The sequence below is a fragment of the Charadrius vociferus genome, unplaced genomic scaffold, assembly GCF_000708025.1.
Source record: "Charadrius vociferus isolate BGI_N301 unplaced genomic scaffold, ASM70802v2 scaffold282, whole genome shotgun sequence".
Lineage (NCBI taxonomy): Eukaryota > Metazoa > Chordata > Aves > Charadriiformes > Charadriidae > Charadrius > Charadrius vociferus.
This window is the reverse complement of record NW_009647731.1, coordinates 8,212,740-8,237,575: the sequence shown is the minus strand read 5'-3', so window position 1 is coordinate 8,237,575 and position 24,836 is coordinate 8,212,740. Positions and strand designations below refer to the sequence as shown.

The window sequence follows — 24,836 nt, the reverse complement described above, 5'->3', positions numbered from 1 at the left end:
AGCTTTTGAATATAGACAAGTGCTTTTAGTGTTTATAGCATGATGCCAGCCTCGACAAATAACCCCGGGGTCTCTGACCTTGCCTTCCTCTCTCCTCGCTCGGAGGGCTTATTATCTGCAAGAATCCCTGCACTGCGAGCGATCAGGACGTAACCCCGTTTCTGCAGTGCAGAATGTAGGTCTAACGCCCGCTGTATTTCAGCAAATCCGGCAGGTGAATTTTCAGAAATCGTTTTGCACTTGCTCCCGGTGAGACCACGCGCAGCAGCGGAGTTGGCGCAGAGCCGCAGCGGAAAATCTGGTCGCGCTGCCTCTACCTCCCTGTCCCAGGGTAGAGCGCGGCACAGTGAGGGCCCTGCGCTGGAGGTGTGGAGAAGAAGCCACGTTCTCCTTTCAGGCTGCAGAGCTCTCAGCCTACAGACTGCAGGGCCTGGTGGCATTTTCTCTGCGTCCAGCTGCTCTGTTGGACATGGGGGAACCTAAATCCAGCTCCAAGATGAGCAGAGAGAAATAAATTCTTAAGACAATAAACTGATTCTTTCACAGTCTTTTTTCAGTGCTTTGTGAACTCAGTTTTCCTGTTAAATATCTGCCATGGTTCAGGAGGGGTCACGTGACTGTTGCATTTTGTGCACCACTCTCTGTATTTAACAGCTGTTAAATCTATAAATCTATATGGTAGTTTGGTACACCTGTCTTGGTCATACGTGCTACTAGTAATAGAAATGCTTTTCTGTTTGTTTATATTCTTTCTCCTAAATATGTGAACTGTTACCTGTATTCATATATTTATTCTTTTTCCTTTAGATCAACTAGTCATACAGAATTGACAAGAAAAGCTTCTAGCAGTGAAAAAGAGACAGAATCCGTTGTAGTTTTAGATCCCGTTTCCACCAGCGGGGATCAGACATCTGAAAACACGCTGAATCAGAACAAAATGAAAGAAGAAAAAAGCAAGCCACTGCATAAAGAAACTAACGCCGAGAAAATGAAAGAAACAGACAGTTCTAACTGTTAGTTGTTATTCTGAAAGGCTGTAACTTTTGGGAGTCATTATCTGGACATGTAAATTGCTTAGGTGTGTTACTAGGGGCTATGGTCTGTACTCCAAACCGTTTTCAATAATATAGATTGAACTGGTCTTTTGTATGCCGTTTTGTTACATGCATTAAAGTGTTAAATAATGATGTATCACTCAAAATCCCCTTCCCATTTTAATTTTGCAAGGATGGTTAATACTTTCTCAGATATTGTCAGTTACCTTTTCTTTAAAACTGTATTTGAAAAGGCTTTTAAAATTATTCTTTTTTGAGAGGATGCCTCATTACAGGTCCATTCTAAAGCTTGCCAGAAGCCCCTCGCATCCCTCTTGAATGGGACAGGTTTGGGTTAGACCTCATGAAGGTGATTACACACACATCAGCTTTAGGATGGGGGGTATTACTAGTAATTAAAAATTCAGGTTTTAGACACATTGCTTTAAAAATATTTTGATACCTACTTAAACCAAGATCTTGTAGGTTTCCTTGGTGCTGTCTCCACACACTCTCTTTTGAGGAAATGAAAAGCACAAGCACAGCACTTCTGTTTCCGATTCCCCAGTGGAGAGCTTGCCCGAAGGCTGAAAAGCAGAGGCAGTGCAGCGTGTCGTTTTGGTACCAAGGCTTTTGGCAACCATAGCCGAAGTCCGAAGTTTGTGGGTTGGGACCGGTGCTCTCCTTTGGATGAAAAGCTTTTCAAAGGAGGACTTCTCTCCCGGTCTTTGTTGCAGTGTTACATAGCAAAGTTTGGAACTGCGGCAACTGGAGTCTGCATTTGCTGCTGCAAATAACTAACTCATTCCAGGCTGCCATCAGCACGGCCTACAGCTGGGATTCAGTCAGGCCAGGATTGCAAGGGATTGGGAATCAGCATTTTGAGAACTCCCAGCTGAAAGCTCGCAGCACTAACAAATAAGCCTTTGCTTTGAGCCCGGCGTACACTGGTGGCATTAATTTCTTTATTAGGTAACACTTTAGACGTCTGTATTTGATAACGCAAATCCCAGTTCCCCTCAGCCCTTATTTCCTGTGAAGACGGTGAGATAGGTACATAATTGATTTGCTCCACTGCCAATTCACATTCCATTGTAGTTTCTTTTTAAATTCAACACAGTGTCTCATTCTTTTATAATGAACGAACAAATGTAATCAGGGATTTACCTAAAGATCGGTGTAACTGAAATTGGCTGGACAAGTACTTGAATGCACTTGGATTATTTTTTATTTAATGATTTGAAACAGTGATAGTATTGAAGGATGAATGTTCTGAGTTTGTTGGTTTGACTCTGCATGCAACTGTCTGGTGCTTTTCCTGAAAATAAAATGATAGCAATGACTGTGGTAGTTCCACATCTTTTTTGGCGTTTTTGCATGTTTGCTAAGAAAATCTTGGACTTGATCTAATTACTGAACTACATATAATTCCTAAACCTGGGGAAATTTGTCTCTCATCAGTATCTTCATTTCTGGGGGGCGGTTGATTTTTCACTTAAGTATCTGTTACACTGACTTTAAAACACAACATTTTATATATGTATTTTTCCTCAAATTATTGCTACTGTATTATATGTTCAAATTTTCAAATTATATGAAACCCAGAAGTTTTTTAAGAAGTATTTCTTTTACTTGAACTGTTTGTTACCTGGGACGTAAATTATTTATTTATCTTTTCACTGTTGCTTTATTAAAAGGACTCCTGACAAGTTTCCCAGACCTTGTGAAATTGACTTGTTATTCCCTGCCTCCCACTGAAGGAAGCTTCCGAGCCGTGCCCGTTACAGCTTTGTGCCCTACATTTGGGGTTTGCACTGGTGCACTTGTATTGATAGCTCGAACTGGAGCAAAATTTCCCTTGTAGGCCAGATCTGAGAGCAGCATTGAGGGTATGTGGGGGGATGGAGCAGCGTAACAGTCAAGGCCTTTGTTTTTTGTAAAATGTGGGTTTTTTTCTTTTTACTGTTTGTCAATAGCTTGCTCTTTGTATGGAGAGAGACTTCGACTTTCCCAAAACAAACATTTCGTTTTGGACTTAACACAGAGGTATTTGTTTTGTCAGTTTGTAAATACAGCACAGGATTTTGTGGCATTTTCAAACTATAGCCACTGCTCGGTTAAGTTGGTTTCAGCTGAAAGCAGTGGTCTCCTGGGAAAAGAGAAGCTAGTATCTGAATGCTTTTTAAAAGGTTTAAAGGGCTTGAAAATAAATGGATTAAGGAATAGTTAATATTTGAGTTTGTTACTAGGAATATTTTTATTTTTTTTTAGAAATTTATCCAAAAGTTAATGTTGACAACCTAGGTCAGGGTGCTGTTCTCTGGGAGCTGAAGGCTGCCAACCTGCGGAGCTGGCTGAGAGAGCTGTGGAGGCAACGCATCCCGCTTTGGGGGAGGAAGTACATCAGAAGGTTGTTTTTCTGGCTGTGACTCTTCAGCAAAAGCAATAAATTCAAGATTTGCTTCACCTGAAATGAAAGAGAAAAGAGAAATTCATATGTTTGCTGTAATTTTGTTTCTTGTCATGTTCTCTGGTGCACTCAGATTTTAAAATGCAACATGATCATAGAATCATAGAATGGTTCGGGTTGAAAGGAACCTTAGAGATCATCTCATTCCAACCCCCCTGCCCTGGGCAGGGACACCTCCCACCAGCCCAGGTTGCTCCAAGCCCCATCCAACCTGGCCTTGACCACCTCCAGGGATGGGGCAGCCACAGCTTCTCAGGGCAACCTGGGCCAGTGTCTCACCACCCTCAGAGTAAAAAATTTCTTCCTAATCTCTAATTTAAATCTCCCCTTTTTCAGTTTAAAACCGTTACCCCTTGTCCTATCACTGCACTCTCTGATAAAAAGTCACTCTCCACCTTTCCTGTGGCCGCCTTTAAGGCCCCGTTATGCTTACCAGAGTCTCTAAACACCTTTAAAAGTCTGGTCCTTAGAAACAAGGGAGCGACAGTCCTGCACCTTGATTACAGAATTGGGGCATGGTGCACAGCAGCTTGAGATATTTATTGCGTTCCTTTCTTCCCTAATCCTCTCACCTTGCTGCCCTTTTTTTGAACCCCCATACTCCTCTGTGCTGGTGCTCTTGCAAAAGTTCCCATCAGCTGCCTGGGCCTCTCCTCCGCCTTGGCCTTTAACAACTTTACGTAAGCCCAGGTTCAGATGTTGCTCCTGTAATTAACGCTTCACCTCTCTTCTTACTGCTAGTTTTCCCAATTCTTTGACACTCCTTCCTCCCTGTCCTCACCACCTAATTCCCTGTTTTGCCCTACACACAATGCTCACCCCATCACTGAACATATCTCAGCTCTATGTTACTTTTTAGTCAAGGGATGGCCAGTCTGGGATTCAGCCTGCAAGCGCTTCGCACGCGCCTTCCAGGTGCATCTGGAGGCTGAAACAGCACCGCCATCGGGGCTGCGCATAGGCCAGGCCTTCTCCGCAACCCAAATGACGGCTGGGGAGAGGGGGCAAGGCAGCCGGAGAGCCGAGGGTGCCGGGTGTCACGGTGCTCCTGGGCGCAGCTGCGTGCCCCACTCAGTGGCTCCTGGGGGGACTCCTGATGGGTCAGCGTCACCTCCCATCTATCAGCCACTCACGGAGTCCTCTGCTCCGCAGCTCTCCAGTGTATTCCGTAGCTCGCCGCCCAGCCAAATGAAGAGTTTGGTATGCAGCTCAGACGTGCTATCTCAATATTTCCCTGCTGATGATTTAGTTACTGGATTTTTTTTCTGCCAAACGATTAACGGCTTCGGGAATTGTTGCTATTTCATTTCACGAGATACAGGTTTAAATATTTGTCAAACTCAAGCTCTTTTGTTTAGACCATACCATTTGAACAGGGAATATATTAATACTGCTGAGGCAGTTCAAATTCATAGTTCTATAATTATCTGTCTTGTTTTTGAAAAGTGCGTTCTGTGAAACTACTTCCTCAGCAAAAAAGGATTTCTGCCTATGTTTCTAATTTTTGCGACGATTACATATGAGCAAGGGCGAGATTTCCAAAACTTAGAAATTCAATAAAATATTTTTTAAAATAAAAACTTTGTTCTATAGTGTGCATGTCAAGTGCTGCTATCCTGTGCATAGAACATTGAAAATTATTAGAAACGAGGGTAAAATGACTTAATTCCCCTTCATTTTTCTTTTTCTTACACATAATATATTCTTGCAAACCCTTTCCTTCCTTTCTTCCTCTCCTTGTCTCTCTGCCTCCCCTTCAGACTGTATGCCTTTATTCTGTCTTGATTGATACCTGAGCGAGTGAGAAGTGGCTCTAATGAACTGTTACGCATTTAACAGCGCAGAGCAGAGTGTAAAAAGAAGATGCAGATCCTGCGATGCAGGCAGATGCATACAAGTGGCTAAGGCTGAATATGCATCGTCAACTTCGGGTTTTCTTGGGTTTTATTTAGTGCTTCCCCATGCAATTGCAGCTTTCCAAACACATTTTGCTGGAAACGTAACACACAAAAGCGGGTTGTGAAAGAAGTTTTGTTAGCAATATATGTTTAGGGGCTTGAGGGAGGTGGGGTATTTGGCCTAAAATTCCGTTTTGGCAGCTTTTCGGCGTGTTATATGCATGGGTTTTGTTTTGTTCCTTTTGCACTGTGAGCTTCAAGACTCCAACCAATTAATTCTGGAAAAAAGCTTAATGTAGGCTACTCCTCAAGAAGGGGTCTATTTTAACATTCAGTAAACAGATAATCCATTAGGACAACAATATACATTGTGGCAAGTGCTATCCTAGTTTTTTTTTGTCAGCGCTTATTTATAGTCTTTTGATTTCCCTTCCCTCCTGTGGTGCAGTTTCAATCATTCTCCCTCCAATCTTTGTTCTCGTATTCATTGCAAGCTGAAAACAAAGTAAGAAAGAAGCTCATACGTAGCGTTCTATTCTTGGCCAGTTCTTCCTCTATAGCAAGAAGGCGGTTGTATTTGGTCACCCTTTCTCCGCGGGAAAGACCTCCCAACTTGATAAACCTGGCACCCAGTCCAACAGCCTTAAACAAGAAAGTGCATATTTTAAAACTACACAGTTCGGGAACGGAAGACATTCTTAATTATTAAACACGATATCCTACTTCTAATTTAACACCCTCATCTTTCTACAGATAAAACCCCTCCTTTAAATAGAAATAAAATCTCTTAGTGAAAGATTTGTCGCATGCAAACAATAATTTTCACTGGCATATGAAATGAAATCTTATTTGCAAATGTAGCTTTAATACAAAAAGACTAAATATATTAGTGTTAAGAATTTTTGCCTAAAATATTATTACTACTCAGAAATGTTTTCAGTAACTCACTTTTTTTATAAAGTAATGCAACCACATAGATCATACACACTTTTGAATATACTCCCTGCTTTGGCAAATTTCCTGTGTGTTCTCTTTAAACTCGAAGATTAACTGTCTGTGGGGAAAAAAAGGGACTCTCTAGAAAAAGCCCCTTTTGTAAAACGTTGTTTCTGTCTCGAGCAGAAACAGGCTTTCTCCCTAAAAAATAGTTCCTGTTACAAGCAATGTTCTGGCAATTCTGCAATTGAACAGCTTTCAATACTTACCAGATCCACAAGGCTGTCATCAGAAGATTCTCCATCTGGACTTCCTAATATGGTAATATGTCTTTGACCTATATATAACGGGAGTGTAAAACCTTCATTAGTGTATATATTATATATTCGACATGCAAATTGTTTGGCCTTTTCATTCTTTTTTACCTTTGGGCTGTCTAAGCTTAAATACAAACAGGAGTGAAACTAGTGAAACCAATCGCATGAAGATGTAAACTATATTAGTTTGCTATAGCAACGTTACGTTTTATTTTCAGCATGGTTAAGGGCATATCTAACATCCTGCCCGAATTTCCGTCTGTAGCTGATCTGTCTGGTAATGTATTCTCCAGGCTAGGAGGCTGTTCTATTTATTTTAAATGTGCTCCTTACTATAGTAATGATTTTTCTTCACTATAAAAAAAGGGGTTACCATCATGACTGAATGAAATCTTTAAGTTGCTATTTACTCGCTTTGATATAGTGATTCTGGGCTTTTGGAAGGAATAAGGAAGGAACTTAGATATATCAAATCTGTCCCTCTGTTCCTTGAATAAAAATGAATAAAGAAAAATTGATACAAAGAGAAATCTTACATATGAAACTGCACAAGTACTGTTACCACAAAGGCTCAGTAATACATAGTCAATAATCTATGTAAAATGCAATTTTAAACAATTTGGACTTGTTTGGATTTCTTAATTATTAATACTAGAAGTAGCCAAAATTCAGATTACTCAATTACATCTTTTTTTATTTTGTTTAATTCTGACATCTAACTGTATGGCACTTAGCTGCGGTGTCAAAGGGCACCCACATCACAAAACATCCGCAGCGTATTAATTTCCTACAGTTGAAGCCTTGAAAGCTGTTTTAAGTGCCTGAACAGAGATCTGTGAATCAACACATGAATTTTAGTTTCTTCTGACAAGTGCTTTCTAAATTAGAAGTGGCAATAATTAAATAAAAAGATGTAATATATACAGGCGTAGCAACACTATTTACTGACTTGTAGGGTTTGAAAGTCAGCCTTTCCCCCCCTCTACTCACCGTCTAGAAGTCCAGTAAGTTCTATGAGGTCTGATACCTTGGTTTGGTTAATATATTTTAGGACAACACCGCTGCACATTGGTATGTTTATGTTTTGGTCAATTTTAAGTTTGGAAATATGTGTGGCAGCATCTTCAGCAATCAGGTAACATTTGGAACCAAGAGCACGACATATGTTATTCCATTGTTGTCTGTCCTGCATAAACAAACAAGTAAATAACTGGAGTTTAAAAAAACTAAACTGAATGAAAACCCTAATTGAGGAGGTAACAATAAAATAAAATAAAATAAAATAAAATAAAATAATTTTTTTATTTAATCCTAGAGATATCTTTCATATAAACATATTGTATTTTATACTGTATTTTAAATCTGTCTACCTAAGAAAAACATACAACCGGAATTTTGCTTGGATTTTAAGATTTTGCTAGAAAATATAAATTCTAATCTGGAATTAATCAAAACTACTTGCATGCAAGTACAGTTTAACATATTTCAAATTAAATTAACTGTAGGAGTTTGCAATTTTGATTTCCTTCCTGAAATTTATTTAGTTTTAATGGAATATAAAATAATTTGCTATTGTTTTATTCAGAGGACTCATTCCTGTGTTAACATTTTAAGTGTCATAATATTTGTTTGAATATAAAATAATGAAACAGGAGGCAGTCATAGAATCAATGACATGTAGCAAGACAGGATGATGAGAGCTGTTAGACTGACCCATAGGGAACAGCAGAATACAACAATCTCTTTCCAGCAAAGATCCATTTTTTTAGGGTCTTTGTTTCTTGATTTTAATGCACTGTCCACATGGTACTGAGATTTAGGGATAAAGAAAAGACAAGGATATATAAATAATTTGAAAGAAGAAATTTATGAATTAATTTGCTTTCTTTGTGTCCACAGAAGACGAAGTTCTCACTAAAAGATTACTTTTCTAGTTAATAATTCTGCCCGTAATAATTCTTGGTCTGTGGACCAGGCAGACTTCTGTACCTGTATAGTTGCAATCTGTACAAGGGTCCATTCCTACAAGGATTTCAAGCCCACATGTGAGTGAAAATGAAGTTTTTGACACCTGAAGAAGTGTTTAAACTTAAGCACTACAGTGGTCTGCTGTCTGGCAATGAATTGTCGAATTGGTACCAGAGCTAATCCTCAAGGACCTAATTATCTGTGGCAAAGAGGTGGCACGGGTAAACTTCATAGATTTGTGAGGGGGGAGGAGGAGGAGAGGCATTTCCCTTAACAGTATTCTATGTCACGCTGTACTTCACCATCTGTTGTAATTCACCGATGGATTTTCATATTGCAAATATGTTTCTTCATGAGAATTCTCAAGGAAGTTTGCAGCCCTGGCAGGAGTGGGGAATAATCTGGGGGTTTTGAGCATGGGTAATTCAGAGAGTCAGACTGCAACAGTGCAGGGAGGCAAGGCTAACTAGAGTGCGGTAACAGTAAACACAGATAATGGAAAAATGAACTTATAAAGTTCCAGTTAAGAAAAAAATCAGATGGATTTTGCAGTTCATCTGTTTTAGAATTATTGATTCAGGCACTGGGCAGATTCACAAAGACATCATCACTTTGCTTCCCCCTTCAATCACCGTCTTCATGTTTTGTTCATGAAAACAAACCCTGTATATTTATTTTAAAGAAGATAAAGTGTGCAATTCAACAGCAAGAGCAAATTTTTATTAAGTTGTGCAACTGCAGAATCTAGGTCTACAATTGTAGATTCTGCTACAATTAAGTCTTTATCTTTTTTGTAATACATGGAAAATTAATCTAAGCATAAATGCTAATATTTAAGGCTACACAATCTATTTCTTTCATTCATCTATAACTTGATAACATGCTTGATAGTATTCTACTTTAGCATTGTAATCTATGGGCCACACTGAATTAACTCCTCTAACTTTGATCACAGTGGTAAACACACGGTATCTCACTACCACTTTAAAAATTCTGCCGAGCAGTGCTGCCAGTGACAGGTTTGTTCTGCCTTTGGGTATAAATCTCAATCATAAAGAGTAGCAGCAATAATTTTTTTGAGTGATTGTAAGAAGTATACAACTTTGTCCATATTTCAGCTTTGCCCATATAATATAATATAGTATCTTTTATATATCACTTGAATTTTATATTTTGATTTTATCATTTGAATTATTTGTTTACATAAGAAGGAAAATGTAATAAAAATGACAGTGATTTAGCAAGTAGAATCAGAAAAAATAAAAGCATTTTCTTGTAATTCTTTAAAACATTTGTACTGACCATATTTTGTTCATGCCAGGATTATTTTCTGTCAGGAATTATGTCAAAAGTATAGAAAAATTTAGAGTCATTGGCAATTACAGATATGCAAATGAATTGCTAAATACATTTTTATAGTGATATTTTTGTGCTTAAAGACTCCAAAACCAGAAGCTTCATATTTTATATGTTTTGCAAAAATGTGAAAAGTTGGGTGATATGCCATTTAACACTATGATCCATTTTTAAAGGACTGTGCTGTGGTATCTTACCTCTTTTCTTAAGGGATCTATTAATGCAATAATAAAAGGAAATTTATTAATCAGTTCCACATACATGTCAACCATTTCATCAGGACTTTTGAACATTCCAGTGAGCATTTCATATTTTCCTTTAACCTAGGAAGTAAGGTAAAAAGTATAAAAAATAAGGAAGGTAACACTTTAAAACCCAGAGTACTCACGTAAGCATACAGATCTTGTGACACTAGTACCTCTATTAAGGCAGTGGATTGTGTGTTCATTACACACACATTCACTTGTACACTTTAAGTCAAAGTGGTCAGCACATTGTTACAAAAAACTCTGCCTAAAGTAACAGTGGGTTCCAGTGGGGTCATGCCAAAGCCGCTGAAAGATTGTACTCCCAAAAGAAGGGAGACCTATTTCAGCACTTTCTAGGCAACAGTACCAGTTTTACACTACTTTATCATGAAGTTAGCAATATTTGACGTTTTTATTAAATCTTGCATGAAAAAGCTCACTTTTCACTTCCAAAAAATGTTAATTTTTTGTCCTCATTTTCATAAAGAAAATATTGCTAAGGGAAAGGAGTGCACCCTCAGTGCTCAAAAATAAGATACTGCCTTTCTTCGCATCTTTCCACTTTCAAAAAAAGACTAGTTTAAAACTAGTCTTATTATGGGAAGCAGAAACGGCAGCATACGAGGATCATTAAGGGCACACTGTCAAACTGTGTCAGAATACCCACTGCTTTAGTGACTTTAACAGTTCAATAACAGAAAGTTATAGAATTACTGATAATTCATTGGTTCAGATTTTGCTCATTCTGGTATAGGATACAGATATCACAAACTGTCAGGAAAGCAACTGCTTTAACAAAAGATATTAATAATGGAAGGTTTGTCACTATAGTACACCCAAATACACAAAATCTCATTGGACACTAAATGGAATAGCAGGTTTCTTTTTCTCCTTAGAGAAACTGTTGTAGGTGACCCTGCTCTGGCAGGGGGGTTGGACTAGATGATCTCCAGAGGTCCCTTCCAACCCTGACCATTCTGTGATTCTGTGAAACCTGATTGGTCTTGGAACAAGGGGCAAGAACTTTAAGACTTCAGCTGGAGATAAATAAGCTTTGTCAAAAAAAAATCTTGAAAAATAAGATTTAAAGAATGAATGTTGATATACAATGAGATGAATGTCAGTGGGTATACACACATACCATAGTAAAAATACATAGAAAGGTCAAGGTAGTTTGAAAAAAACAATGGATGTGGTGTAATAAAATGGAGAAAGAAGCATCTAGTGGTGTGAAGGAACTACAGAAGTATACTTGTGTAAATAGTTTCTTCTTCTTCATCCTTGAAAGCAAGGTGGATAGAAGATAATTATTTCATTTGTACCTTGTGGTGAAATGAAAAAAACCCCACCAGGTTTGCCATTTAATACTTTAATTCTGAGATGTAATGTGAAATGAAGCTGGTTTGTTAAATAGAGCTTGTAGTAGGTGTTTGCCCATTAAAACAATTTGCTATATTTGACACAGACTGATCTGAAAAATCTTATTAAATAAATAAACAGAGAAAAGGAACAAACCGGGCCGATGCAGGCAATTTTATACCATTTGAATGACTGCAGTTAAATCATGAAAGTAACAGAGATTCCTGTAAGGCAGGACACAAGCTGTAATGGGGGTCTGCCCTTGGTCCAGTGAGCCTTATTGTACCCAAGGTGCACCACCGATGTTGGTAGAGCTGCGGAGGAGGAATACATGCACTCTCACTGTTCCCACTGCATCAAGCTACCAGAAGTATGTCTGCATGTCTTGTCCCCTTGCACTCACAATCCAATAACGTCTGCTACACTTGTAGGACTGATTCAACCATAATTTATAAATGCAAAGACAATTCTTTCAGTTTGCTTGATTGCTACCTTAAAAAATTGAGTTAGAAGCGTCTAGGTGAGTTTGCAATGTAACAATAAATAATGTTAACAAATAGCTACCTTCCTTTTAAAAGTCAACAAAATTGATATTGAAAATAACTTACATAATCCATTAATTCATGAGCAGCACAATTTATTGCTAAGTACATGTCTGTTCCTAGCTCCAGACCTATATTGTTGCAAGCTGTTTGCATTAGGAGTAGCGGTTGTTCTAGACTATCGCATCCTGTTATTAGGCAGCCTAAGTGTGATATTCTTTTTAAGGCTCGTGGCTGAAAGTAAAACAAAAATAATCACTTTATTTGCACACGTATATACATAATACACATATATATATATTTTCACTGTCATTTCAGTCTGCATTCAGTCAGCAAAATATAAATCTGTTCTCAGAAATCGCATTAGCAATTTTAAGGACATTTCTCCATGAATGATGGGTAACCAAGTGCTAATGAGTAGAGAGGTAATAGTCCTTGGAAATATGTCTAGTCATGTAGTTCTCACTCTTATATGAGCAGTACTGGTTTACAAAAAGATTTTAAGGGCACTCTTAACAACCACTGAGTTGTCATGGACGCTATGTAAATGTTTCTGGTGCTGTGGACCATCCATTTGCCACAAAACCACTTTTAAACAGCTTCTACTCAGCTATCCTCAACTACGACTTTGATATTGCCTCTATGGAGAGTGCAAGAAACACTAGAATCTTCCAAGACTCCAATAAGGAACAAATTTCATAGAGGGTAAATAACTAGCACAGCTGCATGGAGTTGTCTGCCTCAGGAACAGTGTTCCCAGACACGAGCCACAAGCAGAGTTGCACTGAGCAAATATTTCATGTGTCCTTCTGTTGTTGGTTTTTTTTTGTAGATTTTCAAACACCAATTTTTAACTTTAAAGTCTGTGAATTTTGGGTTACAAAGAATGTCACTAAATTGCCCAGAAAACAGCATAATATAATCCTGGGTTAGACTGCAGAAGTCAATTGGAAGGCATCACTTTTGACAAGGTAACACAGCGGACGGAACAGAGGCCTAGCTACAGAGGATATATGAATGTTCCTACACATAAAAAATTAGGAAGAAAACGCAGGTCAAATTGTTATGAGATTATTTTGTAGCAATCTGCAAGGAGAGACAATCTATTTGACTTGTGGCTTTTGGAGCACTAGACAGCAGCTGCAGCAAGATAGCATGAAATGCTGCAGTCTTCCTGCATTTAACTTGAGACAGAAGTTAAGTCTGCATTGTCCTGTGATTTTCAAGGCACCCATATGGTGTGCCTTGTTACATTCTACTAAAAGCATTGCTTACCTGATAAAAACATTTTTTCTGTCTAGTCTTGACTTCTATAACCTAAACAAGTTCTTCTTCTTCACTGCCTACTTTCGCTTCTTTCCTGGTTTTTGTCCCCCCAAAAAGTTCAAACTAACATGGTGTTTTTATCAGTTTAAAATTCAGTCTCACTACTATCATCTCCCTTAGTTTTCTCCTACTGAAATAAACGGAATTTTTTCAGAGAATCTAATGCATCGTTTACTTGTGCATATCTTAAGGAATTATTTTAACTTGCGACTGCAGTATATACTGTGATAAGAATATGGAAATTACCCACCAGAAAAACACTGGCCAGCTGCTTAGTGATGATGAACTTCACGTTGTTTAAGCAACAAAAAAATAGGAAAACTTTAGTTCCTCCTCTCTTTTGTATACTCCACAACAGCAACAATTCTCACCTGGTAATATTTTAATTGTCTCAGAATGGAGAACAAAATGGGCACTGCCTTTCCATCCCACTATTTGGAAAACTCATCTATGAACTACCAGTTTTGAAGTGATAGAAAAAGATCATTTGAGTCATATAAAATAACGCCCTGTGCACTACTGTGAGTGCTGCCCTTTAGCCACTGGTTCGTATCTGCTATTATCTATAACCTCAAACAGGAACTAGGAACTTAATGCAGTGGGAGTAAGAGGGGAGTTACACTCCCAGAGTTTGGAAGCAGCACAATATGCAAGTCTTACAGGTAATAGTTTTATGGACTACAAGATCAAAAAGGCATGCTCTCTGCTGGTGCTACAGGCCTACAAAATGCTCATTTGGACAATTTACCAGAATTTCTATATGCGAAAAATGACCAGAGGCCAGAAGAATTTCCCCTTTTTGTTATTCTTCCACAGGAAGGGAAGGTATAGTCAGAAGAATCCAAATTGTTATGTAAAATAACAGCATTTGGAATATTTAAAAGTCTTGCTTTGACCTTTCCAAAATGGTAATGTAGATTAATGTTTAATTTCTGAAGAACATTTTGGTTCCCTGCTGTTGTTAATACCTTGCTGAAGGCTCAAAATGAAAATCTCTTTTCTTACCGGAGCTTTCTTCCCTGCATTATGTGCTTTGCCTTTCTTACTGTCTGCTTGTTGAGGACCAGGTTGCTGGGAGTAAAAGAAGAAAGAAATCAATTCCATGGAAAAGTCCAAAAATGACAGAGACCTCAGAATAGAATAATAATAATAAAAAAAGACTGAATTTTGGTCTAAGGAGACTGCGAATATTTAAGTTAGGAAATACCTTCTTTTTTGTCTTGAATACTGTCAGCAACTATCTAGTTTTATTTTGGGGTGGTAAATCATTTCAAATGTTTATTTCTATAAGGGCATCACCCCAACCATCATTTGTTTTTCAAAAGATTCCCACCCAGCCTATCAAAAATACAGGGGATCTCAGAAATGAGAATCTAGACTCTGTTCTTGGAGACAACCAACAACCTCACTTTGCAAAAGCATATGCACATACTGAGATTAATATACTACTACAGTAATAGTACCTTGAATAATACATGCTGTGTGTGCATGAGACTTGACAAGATCAGAACCATATATTGTATATTCACTGTGATACCATTCACTCCCAGTATACTTCTTCAGGTAAACAGAAAGTCTTACTATGCTTAGAACAATACATTATTCTATCTTCATTAATTTAGTATCACCAAATGGCCAATGTTTTATTCATCTGTCAGAGAAACACCTATTCTGTGTCATAATACTAAGCCTGATAACAGGCTAAATGTTCCATGTTTAAGCTTAAAAAGACAACAGTAGTAGAAAGACCAAATGAAGTACATCACATTATTATTACACATTTTTATTGTACCGCTTTGCCTGGAGGCTCCAACAGTCTCATCATTTCTTTCTGAATATCCAGAACTCTTTCTATGCCCTGAAATTAAACAACATTAATCTTCAAAAGAAAGATAAATTATTTCATTTTAGCAGCTTATATCAAAAGAGAGGGAACACTTATTCTAAATGCAAATCTTAATACAATGTCTTTTAAAAAAACCAAACCTATTATAGACTTGCATAACAATCCCCTCACCCACAAAATGCAGCGAAGTGTCCAATGATAAAGGGTTAGTAGCAGTGGAATTAACTGGAATATTTGGTTATGCTGCTGAACAGGATGGCAAGAAAAGTAGTCTGTTCTTCCCCAAAAGGAATCCTTCACAAATCTAACAGGTAAGCAATATCCAGGTCTGTGAATCTGAGAGTTGTCCATCACTGTTCACAGTTGTGACACTATCTAAGACTTCCTAACTGGAAACTCTGACAAAATTGAATGTATCTACATTTAGAACATTTTCAGGAAGCAGGGAAAAATTCACTGTCTTCATTTTAAATATTGGGGAATGGAGGAACAGTCCAATTAAATTAGTCCATCGCTTTTAACACAAGACTTTTTCATCTGAGTTAGTAAAAGTTTAATGCTAACTTTGTAAATCACATTTCAGATTTTCTTAAACTGTGCCAGTAAAGGAATACTGAAGGGGGCAGAAGTCAGTCACAGCTGACAGCACATCAACACAGGATGAACGGCTACATTTTTTGCACTGCAGCAAACAGCTTGCTACTTTCCCAAGAGCACTAGGAGGCTTTATGTCTTTGAAAGGTACAGAATTAGCAACCTTATTAAGAGCTTTTAGTGACAATTCTAAAAAGTTTAAAGAAAAGAAAAAAGAAAGAGAATCAAGTTCAGCTATTTCTTCAGGTCACCAGAATAAGAAGTAGAAATCACAGCCCTAATGTAGGCATCTTGTGCAGATACATTCTTTAATGCAACGCATGGCTAAACAAAAAGAGAGGGTTGATCCAGTCTGTCTCATCCATCCTTCTTGCCCCTTGAATAGATTTTGTTCTGCTTTGTATTCCCTTCTATCTTCTAATTTCATTTTTAAAGCACTTCATTCCCAAAGTTTTTATGCTTTCCTATGAATTTGTTTTGAGCTCTGTTGTTTTGTATGCTCTATCAATCAACTGATACTATTTATAATCTACTAAAGTAAAATCACATCCTAAACATTAAAATCTCTTATTGTTGTGTAATAAAATTCCACTACATCTTCTTCAATGCACTGATTTTTCCTCTATACTAACACATACATTTTTAACTTGAAATCTTCACGTATCTTCTTCTAAATCTTCATCTATTTACTTCTTTTAATGTTGCTTGTGTTAGAATTCTGCACTATTTGCTAAAAGTTTGGCCTTGCAAGCAAACAAAAAAATGAAAAATACAGTTTGTAAAGACTATTTTGAAAACATCTATACACTCATGTACATATACAGTTTATATGAAGTTTATAGAATAAATTCATAAAAACAAAAATTAAACAGTACCTGTTTGAGTGATAACTGAACTGGTGGTATAAGCATAACTTCTTTCACTAATTTCAGTTTTGCAGGTGAAATTTTTTCACAGTTCAACAGAGTAACCATTGGGAGTGGTAGAGTCATTTCTTTAGGTGAATCCTGTAATTGTGAGTACCATATAAAAATAAAAATATTAAAAATCAGAGTAATTTCTTATATATTTTAATTATGGCACAGGGTTCAAAGATTGCTACAAGCAATGGTCTTAAGAGTGTATTCTATGAGGGATATTTAATACCACTGCCACGAGGGACTGCTGGCTTCAGAATTCTAGAATAATTGTGATAACTGGGCTAAAATAAAACAAAATTACAAAAGTCACATGTACCTGATCATGTTTCAGCCGTGCAATATGTAAGTACAATGGGATACGGCTAATGGTGGCGCCAGCCTTAGCTATTGCAAGTGACGTTCCCCCAATGGCTAAGCTGCCACAAAGCACCGATTCAACAGGTTCTGCAGGTGGGATCGCTCTCTCTGCAACTGTCACCTTCTTTCCTACAAGACAGAGAGTAGTTGCTAAATATCTTCTTGGTTTAAAACATGTGCTTATGTATCACAGCTATATGAGTCATTTCAGTATGTACTCAACGCATTACAAAAGACTCAGTTCTTTTTTAAAACTTAATCTTGTCAGTTGTTTTATATGAAATGACATTACAAGTAAGCAAAGTATCTGTCCTTACTCTGGCGTCAAATGTATTTCAAATCCATTTCTTTTGGAGGTCTTCTAGCCACTGAAAGCTGTATTTTTATTTATCTATGTTTATAACCAGTAATGTTATATCATTTTTAAAGTTCTTTTCATAAGCATGATTTCAGTATTCTTTAACACCGACCTTATATGCTCAGCTTTTGCATAAACAACTTGGAAGATTACATTATAACCTGATTTGGAGTACACATACTTGATTTCTTCTAATAATGACTGAGAAAAAAATTTAGGTCTATTACAGTTGAATTTTTCAAAAAGAAAACAGGTCTTTTAAATATTCCACATGCAGAGTCATGTTAAATTTTCAAAAGAACTTATTTCTCTTTCAGATAGAGTAACTTTCATCAAAATGCTTGAAACCCAGCAGTTCCCAGTATCATATTTATTGCCTACAGTGCTTACATGAACACATACAGTAAGCACCTATGCGAAACCAAAATAAGCGATCTGATTCTCAAGAATCATATGCTTCGGCTGCTTTTTTGTAAATCTGACCAACTACTTTGGTTCCTAACAGCAGTGCCATACAAGTTTTGATTTCAATGAAATATAAATACTACAGGATACAACCGACATTTTATGATAAAATGTTCTTAATAGCACCTTAATTGGATATGCAGATTAGATTATACATCATTTGCATGCTAGACAGATTCTATACCTCTTACATTGAGGATGAAGAGCTACACACATAGACATTACTAACCAAGTACCGAGCAACTCTGACAACCTGCACTGTCTTCCAGAGATCCTTTCCACTACACTACTCTGTAACCTGCATAAATTACAACATAGATGCTACCTCTGAAAGCATCTGCTACTGGAAGTCACCATCTGCTAGTGGTCTCCTGTAGCAACAAGTAGCTTTATAATCATTGGCTCCTAATAGTAAGTTATTGATTCTAACAATAATATTACAGTCAATGTCACAATTAAATATAAAGAAAACACACGCAGTGAAAACAAGTAATGTATGTATCAGCAGAAGCTTGACTAAAAGCATAATATACAACATGATGATATCTGGATGGACCTCACAACTGCACATTACAGTTCAGGTCAAAGGTGAATTTACTGTGCACACATCTAACATATTAATTGGGAGGTTTTACTGATAGTATATGACAGTTGAAACTAAACTGATAAGAAATAATAATTTGCCAAAATTTTCTGCCCTTCCAATAAATGATAACAAACCTTTTTTTTTCTTTTTTTCCTGAGGGTAATGCATATATGGAGGTAACATGGTGGTTTTTACTTCGGGGGGGGGGTTTGACCATGTATACCTACCCTGTTTCTCTACTATCATACTATTTTTTCCTTTAGTAGCATTGTTTGCTTACTTCTTTTTACTCTGTACTGCCCATCATTCCCATCTCATGCCCCTCCTTCTTTCTCTTTTGCTTTTTGCCTTATTTCCTCCTTTTCTCAGTGTTAGCAAGAAACTTCCCTTCCTCCCTCTTTCCATTCTTTTCAACTTCTATCTTAATTCTATTTCCATTTTCCTGTTCAGTTCTGTGATTCCCTTTTCTTTCCTTATCATTTTCATTCTTCATTTGCATCCTCCTCCATTCTTATTCCTCACTCTGAAGAGTAATAACCTCCTGTCTGATCCAACTGTAAAACAAAGGCAGAAAATCTGTTCAACCAATGCACGTGAATGATGAGAAAACTCTGTATTTTCCCTTCTCTCCTTTCTGCAGTAGGAACTGCTGTGATCAGAAAGATTTAGGAGAGAGTAGTCAAACCCTTTGGACATGAGACACTGTGTCATATGTTTGGAAGCCTTCAGCGGCCACGGAATACTTCAGAAAGTATTTTAGCACCTTTATCAATATCTGTATTGCAGAAAATATTAAAATCAAATAAACTAAAACCTGGTTTTGCTGCTTTTTTCCCCCCAGGTAGTGCTGTTGCTGATGGAGTGCGTGAAGTAAGGGCAAGAGTGGCTTCTGCTTCTTCTTCTTCTTCTTGCTTTTTAATTTCTTTTATTCGTTCTACCTGTTTTGTAAAGTATTCACTGAGGGAAGAGTCAAAGAGGCATAAAGATTACTGGCTCAAAATATTTAGACGCGTGACACGTAGACACAGGATACAGGCTAAAGAACATGCTAAGAGGTGGATTAAGGGCATCTATTTGACCTTCTACCGTAGACTCATTGTGTGAAGCTGGAGAAGTAAGCAAATGACATTATTATTTGGTAGTCATGTGCAACGTTGGTTAAACAAAAAGAACCACAAGCAAGTATTATAAACCTTACCACATGCTTTTCAAATCACACTGGTTTGAAAGTCATCCCTGTGCAGACAATCTTAGCACGTAGGATGTATTTGCTTTGCATGGGTAGTAATGTCTCCTGTCATAACTTCATGATGTACAACCTTGGCCTAGGTTGCTAACCCAGTAAGTCAGTTGTACACTGGTTATCTAAGTGGCTGCAAGCTCAGAAGTGGTTGAATTTCAACTACATGCATGAAGTGGAAACTGAACACATGGGTCACAGTCACCCAACTCAGACAAACTGAGTATGTAAGCTATATAAAGTAGCATAAACAATGCATTAAAATCATATTGAGACTCGGTTCAGTTCAAAGAATTTCTTTCCAATTGAGTCCTTATTCCCTTCATCAAGGTCTCCCCAAAGCTAATCCATGTGGAAGGCTATTAAGTCTGCTTGCTACAGTTAAGTGTGGCAGCCCAACCACTACCCCTACAGCAAAGTGTCATTCCCAGTGATGAAGTTGAAAGAAACACTTCCAACTACGGAAGAGGATGACACGCCATATTACTGCTTGCAGGGTGAAGAAAGCGATAATGTTGCCAGGTAGCTCCTCTAATGTTACCATGAAAATACATTCTGGTACATCTGTGATGCTTTTACCTTATGCCTTTTTTTTCTTATAAAAACCAGACATATATCTTTGAATGGAAAAATATAGCCATTCTTTTTTACTTCGGTATGCTCCCAAGAAGAAATATTCGTATGAAAAAATAAACATGGATGTTTATTAAAGAAACTATGTTTCCAAAGAAACTAACTGCACCAAGTAAGAAGCCTTTTGGAGTAGCCTGCTCAGAAAGAAGACTCTGCCAGAACCTGAAAATTGTATGTATATATGTTTTCTGTGGATTAGCTCAATGAAGAAGACACACACACAGGCCTTTCATACCACTTTTGTTCTGCAGTGCAATGAACAGAAAAAGTGGAGTCACAGTCTGAACAAAACATCCCTGCTGAATTACACTGGCATTGAATGAGTTTCTTAAACGGAGCCTTTCACTCATTAATGTGTGCAGGCATTTTTTTCTTAGACACTCTTATTTTTGTATCCAAGGTATGAAACCTTGTAAAAAAGAGCATGATTTTCATATCATAATTATGAAAAAAGCAGGAAATAACATAGTGCAATGTATCTGAGACAAAATCACATCCTAAAAGGATATAAAAAATAATACTACAAAACATTGACTATCCTGTATGTTTTTCATTTACAATATAAATTAACAGTATATATTTCAAATACAATAATTTGCATTATATGCAAGACCTACCCAAGCACCTTATCAACTTTACACTGGTCAGTGGGCTTCAAGTCTCTTAACATTGTGTTCAGTGATTCATTGACCCATTCCACAGCAGTGTTAACAGAGTCATTTCTTTCTTTCTCATCAGCTTCAGCTGTTTCAGGTAAAGCATTTTCAGGTATTTGAGAATGAGAACACATTACAGTTGAACAAATTCTCTGAAAAAAAAAAATGTAAAAAGGCTTAAAACTATCTAATTTCTAACTTGCAAAAGCCATTTGAAAGACTAATAAGTATATGTCCTTACCAACTCTACAAGTACCTATGTCCAAATCTGCTGTTTGCTCCACTCACGTATATTTTTTCATCCAGCACCTTCTTCCTAGTCTCTTATACTTTGGTATTCACAGATGTTATTCAAGTTTCTTGACCTAAATTATAACTACTTAAGCCAAAACCTCCTGACAGATCTGCTTTACACACATATTCTGTTATCAGAATAGAATGGAGTTATTTTAAAGACCATACAGTCATTTGGACATCTTTTATTGCAGCTGTTGTACCATGACTCATCAGCATTCATGCTTAATGCCATCCCCCATGATCAGTTACATTTTGTCTTACTTAGGTAATTTAAATTTATCTTTCTGTACTGCTGAAGGATAAACAATACTTAAGAAAATACACTCAATGAAGACATAATTTACAAATATCACAGTTGCCTGTATTAATAGTATTAACTTTACATCCTGTGAATATCTATGAAATTACATTTAATTCAAGAATGAAGTGAACCATAGTTTAACTGAGGGAAAGTATAAATAATTACTCAACAGCTAGAGTTGCAAAGACAGTATTTTGAACATTTCAAGTTGGGGAAGAGATGGCAATGTATGATCAATTTTGCATTGCAGGTGCTAGATGGCTATGTTTGACTTAACGATCACCCACATCGGCCTATTAGCTCAGTGTAAAAAAGTGCCTTCGCCTCTACTGTGTTTTCACCTGTGCTATATTTTTCTGAAACACTGTCATAGAAATAGGAATATAAGGATCTGAAAATAAAAAAAAAAAAAAAGAAAAAATTAAAAGGAAAATGAACTTACAGGGCCATAAGGAAAAGCTACATGATCATCAAGACACACAAAAAATTAATATACAAAGATGCACTGTTACATTCCCACTCATAAAATAAAGTATTGTCTAATTGATGGAAAACAAAGTTTTAATAGTTGCTGACACTGTCTAACTTTCCATGACAGTTTTTTTTCTAAGTTATAACACTCAGCTATTGAGTTATAGAGATTCATATCCTTTGATTAAAGATAGAAAATTAAGTGTTCCTTAGGACATAAGTAGAATACTACCTCTCCCTGATATTGTCTTATTAAAATAAATAAATCAAAAAGCAGCAGCTCATACCTTCTCATAGTTTTTAACTGTACAGTATATTTCTACTTCTAATGTTGGCTGACCAACTCCATCAAGAACTTTTCTTCCAACTAATTTGCATATTACTGGAGCTTTTGAGAATTTAGAAAGGTAGTTAGCCTTAAATGAAAGAGAAACAACTTCATTAAAAGTCAATTTCTATGCAAAGAGGTTTTTAATTTCCATTAAATATACTTCAATCAAATCCATCATTGAGCAAATCCATTTATACGTTCCAATATTAAAAATACTTGTTACACGGCACATTTACTTCTATATTATCTGTTTAAGAATGAGATCCCAGGGAACAAATCCAACTCATATCTAAGCATGGAAGTCCAAAGCCACATCCAGGTTAGATGAACATGTGTTTTATTTGGCAAAGATCGTGATGAGTATCAAAGTCTCCTTAACTCTCCTAGAAAATAGGCATTTGTCCAAAGCTTCCTTAGCTTTACAGTGAATAACAAAAAATAGTCATCGTGGTACTTGTGCTACTCAGGAAACTCATATCTATCAGAATTCACATAGTGTCCACCCCCCGTGTGCAGTGAGCTGCTTTAAATAATGATTTTGTCTTTGGGTAAGATCTGGAAAAAAAAAACATGTCTCTTCTCTCTCATAAGAAGAGAAGAAAGATCCTGGACAAGAAAAACTCTTAGAAATCCATTCAGAATTCTACTAGATCCTAACGTTATATTAAAATTCCTGTAGCATGCTTTCATTCATTTATCTATTAATAAGTAGTTAGCGAGCTTTAAAGTAATATTGTAATTTTTTTCCCTAACAAAAATAATAGAAATCTTTAAAGAATATCCTCTTACTCAGAAAAAAGTTCTCATGTGAAATGCTACATATAAAATTTCGTATGTGCTGCAGACAGGGAGAAATGAGAAGTATTTTCAGAACATACTTCTTGCTTATAGAAAGTACTTAATGTCCCTGACATGTAATAATATTTCTAGTTTGCTTCATCAAATACATTAGTGGCTCATGTGTTTCAACACTCAACAACCAATAAAATATTAAAGAACTTCATAGCAAAAGGTTTAATCTGGAATGAAGAGAAGCTTGTCAGCAAGCTCACTGATAACAATGATAACCACTCCTTTTGCAGACTCCTCTCTTACAGAACATACTTGGAGTAAGGTTATTTATCACCAAACTTTAATTAGAAACGGGTTTTTGGTTGGACAGAACTGAGCTAACAAGGCTGGCACAATTTTAAGGAGGTGTGGGTATTCCACACAGGACACAAGACAACTGGTATAGCCAGAGGTCACTAATCCATGGGAAATCTGGGGTTTTAGGTAAGCAAATTTTAAGCCCTGTGAGAAAGGTGAAAACCTAGACTTCTGGCAGGCAGAGTTCTCTTACTTCTTCCAATATGGTCTTTTAATGGGCCTGTAGAACTGCCATCATGCAACGATGAGAATATATTTGGGGCTCTGTCCGTATTTAATAAACACCAATGTTGCTTTAAAAAAAGGATTAAGTTGCTACCTGAGGTTTAGCACATACTTCCTTACTAGTTTCATTCTTTAGTCTGGTATCGGAAACAGTCGCCAAACCATGACTTACCAAGAGAGGAAACTAGGAAACACTTATAGCTACATAGAAGAGGAACATGCCAAACACCAAGCAACACTAGAACAGGTAACCAGTTCTAGTCCCTTCCACTAGTGATGGCAAACCACTTGGAGATGGCAAACAGAATAAGATGCAATGAAACGTTTCATTTCCACGGCCGCTTTCACATCAAAGAACATACTAGAAATTATTTTTTTCAAGAGTTGCTCACTATTGTAGTGTTGGCAATTTCAGTATCGCCACTAACAGAGGTTTCATCAGGACTACTGTCTACAGTATTTTGCCAACTGGGAACAGAGAAAATTGGTCTGATTCTTGACACTTCCACTGAGGCCTATTTGCTTTTCAGGAACAGCTGCAGTGTGAGTAGCACCCAGTCTCTTGTTGCCGCTGGCCTGAGACATCACCGTGCTGAGCAGCAGTTTTATTAAGCACGTCCATCTGTGCCCTCCCCAAGCAACACTTTGGTTTTACATCGAGACAAGCAACCAGCACAGGACAAACAGCCCCGCTACCGCGGAAATGTATTTGGCCTGGTGTCAAAGCACCACTGCTCACAGACACCGAGCAGGCCTTGCCCGAATCAGCGGGAAATAAATAATTAAGCTCAACTGTAATCACAGACATGTCGAGCTCCTCGCGTGAGCCTGTTGGTTTATGAACCCCTCGGGGCGGGCAGGCAGCATCCCCCCTTGCCTGAGAGGGAGCAGGGAGCCCGGCACCCGACGGGTAGTCGGGAGCGGGCGACGGGAAGGGCGGGTATGGCGGGCAC

General features: G+C 37.4%; 2 protein-coding genes across 2 annotated transcripts in view; one reads left to right on the top strand and one right to left on the bottom strand.

Moving 5' to 3' along the window:
- The window catches only part of KIAA1598 (KIAA1598 ortholog), a 54,629-nt gene extending 53,321 nt beyond the window's left edge, over window positions 1-1,308 (top strand). The window contains exon 16 of the mRNA XM_009881578.1: window positions 808-1,308. Within this exon, the coding sequence (XP_009879880.1) occupies window positions 808-1,018 (211 nt within the window). The 3' untranslated portion in view covers window positions 1,019-1,308. The remainder of the gene's footprint in view (window positions 1-807) is intronic.
- A 2,026-nt stretch (window positions 1,309-3,334) lies between these two features.
- Window positions 3,335-24,691, bottom strand: ENO4 (enolase family member 4). Its single transcript, XM_009881644.1, has 14 exons — window positions 24,539-24,691; window positions 22,466-22,594; window positions 21,071-21,261; window positions 19,395-19,537; window positions 17,131-17,300; window positions 16,770-16,901; window positions 15,247-15,312; window positions 14,460-14,525; window positions 12,195-12,362; window positions 10,177-10,302; window positions 7,646-7,841; window positions 6,608-6,675; window positions 5,927-6,044; window positions 3,335-3,501 (listed from the first exon to the last, which is right to left on the bottom strand). Exons 1-14 carry the CDS (start codon window positions 24,689-24,691, stop codon window positions 3,335-3,337), a joined length of 1,893 nt encoding a protein of 630 aa, XP_009879946.1.
- Window positions 24,692-24,836: the final 145 nt, after the last annotated feature.

Coding starts and splice junctions, on each gene's coding strand:
- ENO4 (XM_009881644.1), bottom strand. CDS start 24,691: ATGTCTGTGATTACAGTTGAGCTTAATTATTTATTTCCCGCTGATTCG. Junction 16,902..17,130: donor CACGGCTGAAACATGATCAG/GTACATGTGACT, acceptor TCACAATTACAG/GATTCACCTAAAGAAATGAC. Junction 3,502..5,926: donor GGCCAAGAATAGAACGCTAC/GTATGAGCTTCT, acceptor CTTTCATTTCAG/GTGAAGCAAATCTTGAATTT.